This window comes from Bos taurus, chromosome 10, assembly GCF_002263795.3.
Source record: "Bos taurus isolate L1 Dominette 01449 registration number 42190680 breed Hereford chromosome 10, ARS-UCD2.0, whole genome shotgun sequence".
NCBI lineage: Eukaryota > Metazoa > Chordata > Mammalia > Artiodactyla > Bovidae > Bos > Bos taurus.
This window is the reverse complement of record NC_037337.1, coordinates 1,138,039-1,145,584: the sequence shown is the minus strand read 5'-3', so window position 1 is coordinate 1,145,584 and position 7,546 is coordinate 1,138,039. Positions and strand designations below refer to the sequence as shown.

The window sequence follows — 7,546 nt, the reverse complement described above, 5'->3', positions numbered from 1 at the left end:
GTTAGTTTCTGCTGTACAACAACATGAATCAGCCATATGTACACATATATCCCCTCGCTTGTTTTTAGGGAAAGTCTTTGCTCTGACAGGTAGTCACCACCACGGGGAAAATCACAAGCCAGGTGAGAAACACGGTCCATGAACAGCAGTGTTAAAGGGTTGTTTATCTGTGTTAAGATTCTTCTTACATTTTATTTTAAGCCCCGTAAAAGAAAATGGACTATAAAAGCTCAATGAGATAACAAAAGCTCAATGAGATAACAAAATTTTATTTACATCTATTTCCATTTAATATATCACATCTTCAGGACAGGTGGTAACTTATTTAAAGGTTATGCTCATATTCTTCAGGCTGTGGGTAGAAGACTCCCCAGGGTAGCAGTAACTGTCTTGGTGTAGGATTCTTTGCCTTCACATATCCCCAAAATACCATTCATGTACAAATAAATACTTGTCTTATAGCTGAACACAGGCTCAATTAGTTTTTCAAATACTCTAGCCACAGCAGTATGTTTTTTTTGGAAATCTAAACTGAGACAAGAATTGCTCAACTCATAGCTTCTCCTGTCATTAATATGTACATGCTGACTGCCAAAAAGAGTAACTAAAATTTCTTACAGAATGTACTGCAAGAGAAACCTATGGTAACAAAAAAAAAAAAAAATTGCATTCAGAAATTTCTGTCTAAATTGATATTAGCCTGTAAGTAATTATAAGCAATAGTAACTTTCATGCTTCACCATCTTGCCTGATATTTTCTACACTAAAAGTTACATATTCTGTATACTAACAGTCTGATTATATAGTCTGAATGCTAGAAGTTGCTAATTTTCATTCTTTTACCACCAAGAAAGCATACTTGATTTATAGGGAAAGGGATTTAAATACTCCTAGAGGTACTTCTAAAACTTTTTAACTTAAGGCTTGATTTTCTTCCAATAACAAGTAGCTGTTTGCTTTCTGAAAGATTTTATGTTTTAACATAAGCTTAATAAGGTGCTTTATTATCATCACATTCCTCTCTCCCCAAAAAGGCCCTGATCCATATTGTTACATTGGGGTGATATTGTCCTTATTTTTGATACCTTTGACATACTTTTGTATTACATTGTGACACATCATTATGACTTTACCTAATTGTTTTCTAAAAGGGAACTAATCATCTTTATTTGCCTTAAAATATTTTATAGGCCTGGTTGTTAGTTTTGCAATGCTTTTGTTTTAGTCAGTTTAGTCTGAGAAGGATCCTAGCAGTATGGTCAGTGCAAAGCTTAGATTCTTTAGTATGGACAAGTTGTCAAGGTCCCTATAAGCCATTTGGCTAATCAAGCTAGTAATATTAATTTTAACTTTTTATTTTGTACTTAAACTGCATATAACCTCATAGTTTATCATCAAAACAAAGCATATAGATGAAAGCATGTAAATGGACTGCAAATGATTCTGACTTGTAACCTAGGGAAGCCTCTGTTGTTTGACCCTAAAGTCCAGGGAAAGAAGGGAAAGGTGTTTGTCTTAAGCACTAGCAGCTAGGCTGTGCAGCATGTCGTACTTCTCTGAGAACTGCTCTTCGAGCCTGGTGTCACCATGAGCATGTAGGTGCTAATGATACAAACAAGAACGTACATGTAATGAGAGGTGGGCAAGTCTCTGGAGGGTCCTTAAAGTAGAGGCTTTTCAAAAGACTGGAAAAGAAACAAGACTAAACCAACATGTTACTCAGCTATGAAAGTGAAACCAGGGATGGTTTCCACAACAAAGTGTATCAGCCAGTTTTTTAAAAGCTACAAGACAATATTGCTAGTTCTACAGAACTGGAAACTGTGATGTGTGTACATTTCCCCATTTATCACTTAGCTGACTGCTTCACAAAGCTGTTCTGGTATTCAGCTGCTACAATGTTAGGAAACCACCATGCCAACCTCCCTTCTGCCTCATTCATCACTTAACTGTTCCTTTGAAACACTGCTCATTTGTATTAATTTTCTGAAGTATTATTCAGCAGATCACACCAACACAATGGAACCTTCAGCCTCTGGCTGGTGCTCCCCATAAGCAATATGCAGGCTATAGACAGTAACATGTCCCTACATGTGTGTATGCACAGATACATTAAAAACATTGAAACATTTTCTTAAAGAGTATCCTAAAATGTAAGTACAGGGTAAGTACAGAGAAAATGCATGCAGAGAGAGCCCACTGCAGTACAAAGCCTGTGGGATATATAATTTTAAGTTTATATTTCCTACAGGATGGTAACATAGGTCTTTTCCTACCCAGAGGCATAATATATTTTCTGAAAACCTGGACACTGCCCATTGCATTAAATGTAAATGCTCCCTAAGTATATAAACAGTAAAAGTAAGCAAAAAACCTTACAACACATTCCTTTGTTTAATATATCAAAAATGTTTCCAAGGCAACATTATTAAAACGATCATACACCACAGCCCCTAATACGGTATCGCGCTCCAGTGGGAGGCGCAGAGGCGCCAGGGAGGCTCCGGCCAGTCAGCGGTCTAGGTGCTCTTCTTCTCCTCGCCCAGTAAACTCACGGCGGCTTTCCTGGCTGTTAGAAGGAGAGAAAACTGTATCAGAGCTGTGTGTAACCCAGCTGTGTGCCGATGTGGCTCCTATTGTGGGTGACGCCGTGGGTGACTCACGCTCAGATGAGGACACACGGAGGTCTGTGGGCAGGGCTAGCAGAGTTTCCAGGAAATGGACCTGAGAACTCTTCAAACGCAGCTCCTGAGCACTGCAGCAAAGTTACTGAGGACCTGGCCCCTTCGAGTGACCGTGTCGCCTGTGCCACTGTGTCCTGTCCCCTCCGAGTATCGCAAGAAGCAGAGGCTCCTTGAGTGTATAGTGTCCTGTGTACAGTCAAGAAATTCCAGGTCCTCCCTGGCCCTCCTAATTACCACTTGGCTTGGAATGTGCTCTAAGAACTCGTGTGATGTGTCTGCGGGCCGCGGGGAGGGTTCTGAGAGCCTTGAGGCCTCCTGAGAGTCCAGACTGCAGCTGTTCTCAGAGCCCTGAGCGGGTGCCAGGCAAGGCTGCCCTCCTTACGCACCAGCCGCCCGACAGCGGCTCTCCCTTCACTCACTTAAAATTGTGGACTAAAGTTTACAAAGACACTGCAGGCTCTCAACTAGCTCTTTGCAAAAATGTACTTCCTGGAGAATCCAGAAACTCAGAGTCTGTTATGTGTCAGCCTCAAAATCCCTCTTATTTTCACTCTTAACCTCAGTTTATGAATGTATCCTATCAAAGTAAAACAGGATTTTAGAGGACTGAGATCTAAGAGAATCAAAGGCCGAGAAATGTGGGTGAACTAGACAGAAATGACATCACCAGAGGCTGCTGGTTTGGTTAAGAGCAGAGAAGAACAGTTAAGAAACCTCTTCAAAAGGAACTGGCGATCCTAGAGTGGGAGGATGTGAAGAAACGTAGGAACGCACTGAAGGAGACTGGAGCTGCGTCCGGGAGCAGGGCTTGGGGAGGACACAGTCTGCGAGGAGGAGGAGAACACACATCAGCTGGGGCATCAGGGCTGCAGCGGGCCATCTGGGGGTCTTCCTTCCCCAGAGGCCAGCTCACCTCTCGTCTCCCACTTCCTCAGGAGCGTAGAACCCTTTTTGTATTTTAATTCCCTAGTTCTATGCCCACTGTCCATGGGCTAAAACCCTTACTGTGCCCTCTGGAACTTCCGACCCATCATCAGGAAGACCTCTGTCCTCACCCGTTTCTCTGAATGGATCCTGCTTCCTGTTGCTCTTACAGAGACCTGCCTGCTCCCCAGGATACTGCCTTCTCAAGTGTCCTATGCATTTCCTTCCATGACCCTGGTACTTCTGGGTCTGGAGGTCCAGGAAGCATTGTCTTTGATCTTCATGGCTGTGTTCAGAATCTCATGGCATCAGATGACCTTTCCCAGCCGCCCATCTTTTTTCCAATTCTCTCTGACCCTTGGGCTGTGCTGCCTCATTTCTTTAAGATTTTAGCTCCAAACTTACAATCACTTTTGAGCACTGCTGTTACTTGAATTATCACTGATTTCAGTATTCTCCCAGTATCCTGGGCACTTGGGTCCTCCTCTCCAGTAACCGGGATGTTCCATTCTAGCTGCTCTGCAGCCTGGTCTCCTTCAGCTCTCCCTCTGGGCCACTCCCTTCCAGTCATACGTTCCCTGCTCTCAGCTTTCGCACATGCTAGTTCTCCCATGGGGGCTTTCTTCCCCATGGTTCCTTCCCTTAACACTTTCAAATGTGACGCAGTATTGCCTCCTTTGTGAGGATTTCCTAAATCACTCTTTAAAACTGTCACCTTCCCTTCAGCCCCTGCGCACTCCCTATCTTTGGATCTATTTTATTTTTCTCTGTATCATGTGCTAACTACACCACGTAACTTGCTTTTTCATTGTATTCTCTCTCTCTCTCAACAAGACTGTAAGCTTCATGGGTTCATGCAGTATGGTCTGCTGGTCTGTTTGGTTCCCTGGCTCATACCCAGTGCTATGAACATGCTTGGCACATAATTAAGTCACCTCAATAAATAAGTATTTGTTGAATGAATGGATGAGAAAGGCTGAGAGAGAGGGCATTCTCTTGCACCTCTCACAAAAGCCATTTGAACAGCAGCATAACAAGCAGCTCAACCTGCAATGAATTAGGGAGACTGGACTTGTATATAAATACAGATGACCCCTAAAATCTCCACCCACCACAGGAAAGTCACTTTTCCTAATGTGCTGAGTGAATGATGTGTTATTCGTGGCATGGCAGAAGAATGTTGGGAACAGTAAAGGCAACAGGCAAAGCCTTGGTGGAGAAATCCCAGAACAGCCTTGGCACGTGGCTGAGGAAAGCCAACAGGACGTGAAGTGAGGAAGCCCGCTGTCTGGGCCAGTATGGCCCACGGCCCCTCGCACACTGAGCCAGGCTGCCCCCAAGCCATACCTTCCTTGGAGATGGTGTCTGCAGTCTCTTTGGCTTTGTCCTTCAGGTCATTCACCACATTGTCTACTTGGGACTCGTGCTTCAGGAAGAAAGGCCGGATGATGCGCTTGTAGAGCAGGTCTGCTCCGTTGGCAGGGCTGGGAGCCATGCACCACAGCAGGAAGCCACACTGCACGGAGGACAAGCAGCACGGTTACAGAGGGGGTGACACGGACCACACGCACTGCCGCCTCTGCTGCTTGCTCCACCAGCATCGCTGGTGTTTCTGCAGGATGTTAGGCGCACTTTTCTTGGTGGAGAAAACATGACAAATAATGACCTAGTAAGGAAAGGCTGCCAGGGCGTCCCTGGTGGCTCAGCTGGCAAAGACTCTGCCTGCAAGGCAGGAGACCCCACTTCGATTCCTGGGTCGGGAAGTTCCCCTGGAGAAGGGATAGGCTACCCATTCCAGTATTCTTGGGCTTCCCTGCTGGCTCAGCTGGTAAAGAATCCACCTGCAATGGAGGAGACTTGGGTTCAATCCCTGAGTTGCAAAGATCCCCTGGAGGAGGGCATGGCAACCCACTGCAGTGTTCTTGCCTAGAGAATCCCCATGGACAGAGAAGCCTGGTGGGCTACGGTCCATGGGGTCGCAAAGAGTCGGATATGACTGAGCAACTAAGCACAGAAGGAAAAACAGACTGACAAAGGCAAAACACACCAGGTCCAGCGCTTAACTTCCTTGCTAACTTGGACCACTTTTTAGTTGTGAGTCACGAGAGCTCTAGAAATGCAAACCTGCAAAGGGGCTACTACTATGACAGAGCTTGAGTTAAAACGCACACAGAGCACCGCTACTGAGCACCCTTCTGTGACAGTCAAAATACAGAACAAAATGCAGGTTCTAAACAGATTATAGGGGGCCAGTTTTTAAAAGACAGGAGTTACCAGGCATTGGAAAAGACTCTGATGTGGGGAGGGATTGAGGGCAGGAGGAGAAGGGGACGACAGAGGATGAGATGGCTGGATGGCGTCACTGACTTGATGGACGTGAGTCTGAGTGAACTCCAGGAGTTGGTGATGGACAGGGAGGCCTGGCATGCTGCGATTCATGGGGTCGCAAAGAGTCGGACACGACTGAGCGACTGAACTGAACTGAACTGAACGAGGCTGGATTAAAAAAAAAAGAAAATCCCAAACTATGGCTATATAGTTCTTACAAGAAACACACCTAAGACAAAACCAATCAGGAACACTGAAAATAAGATGAAAAAAAAAGATGTATCTGACAGATACCAACTCTCAAAATAGCTCATATAATAACAGTACATAAACACAAGGAAAAATAAGTGAACAAAATGATAAGGAAGGAAAACAACTTGTTAGGAAGAATAACTGGCCCGAACCTATGTATCTTTGAGCTATGTAAATTATATATACTTTTGTTTTTGTCTTCCCTGGTGGCTTAAATGGTAGAGTCTAACTGCAGTACAGGAGACCCAGGTTCGATTCTTGGGTCAGGAAGATCCCCTAGAGGAAGAAATGGCAACCCACTCCAGTATTGCCATGGACGGAGGAGTCTGACAGGCTATAGTCCATGGGGTCGCAGAGTAGGACACGAATGAGCGACTTCACTTTCTTTTTGTTTTGATACTTATATAATTTTAGTTTTTATAATTATGTAATTTATAATTATATGTAGTTTCTAAATACATAATAGTTTTGGACTGTATAAACTTGAAAGTCAGAATTATATAGATCAATGGACAAAATCCACGATCAATTGCTTTTTAAAATTTCCATCAGAAACTGATATAGTAAAAAACTAGAAATCAGTAAGAATACATAGGAAAATACACAAAATTTAAAATCTTAATCTAAAGATATATACAGATCTCTCCACCCAACAACCTGAGACCTAAGAGAATTGTATACTACAAAATATAGAGGTAAAAGAACGGAGCTCAGAGACGCTGGTTCCAGTCTCGGCTCTGCCACTTACTGGCTAGGCAAAACTAATGCAAGTTACTTATTTGCTTAAGTCTGTTCTGACTCTATAAAAAAAGTATAAATAGAAAAAAATTTTTAATCTATTTCATACAGGTTTTGTAAGAAAATAAGAAACATCTGGAGCATCTAGCCTAGCAGGGGCTCTGTCCCTGTCCCAAGAATACGGTGTCTTCTACCAACACCCATGAGACAGAAGCAGGCTGCCTATTAGAGTTTTAAGTCAGGTAAAATCAGATCTCAGGACCAACATACACCCTTTTTAAACAATTATTTTGTTCTTACCTCTCCTTTCACTGCCTGAAATGAATTTCAAAGTCATGAGACGCTTACACATACAATTATGGAAAAAAAAGGTTTCTAACTGGAATATGAAGAAAGAATAAAGTAAAAGTGTTTTATTTAAAAAATATATTTTGGACTTCCCTGGTGCTGCAGAGAATAAGAATCTTCCTGCCATTGCAGGGGCCACTGGTTCGATCCCTGGTCTGGGAAAATTCCACCTGCCGTGGAGTAGCTAAGCCCACAGCGACCGAGCCCACACGCTAGGGCCCGCGAGCTGCAACTACCGAGGCCCGGCGCCTAGAGCCTATGCTTTTTTGATG

General features: G+C 43.7%; 1 protein-coding gene across 1 annotated transcript in view; it reads right to left on the bottom strand.

Annotated features, from left to right (window-relative positions):
- Positions 1-253: 253 nt before the first annotated feature.
- REEP5 (receptor accessory protein 5) overlaps positions 254-7,546 on the bottom strand; it is a 50,619-nt gene continuing 43,326 nt past the window's right edge. The window contains 2 exon segments of the mRNA NM_001046605.1: positions 254-2,569; positions 4,956-5,124. Coding sequence (NP_001040070.1) covers positions 2,520-2,569; positions 4,956-5,124 — 219 coding nt within the window. The 3' untranslated portion in view covers positions 254-2,519.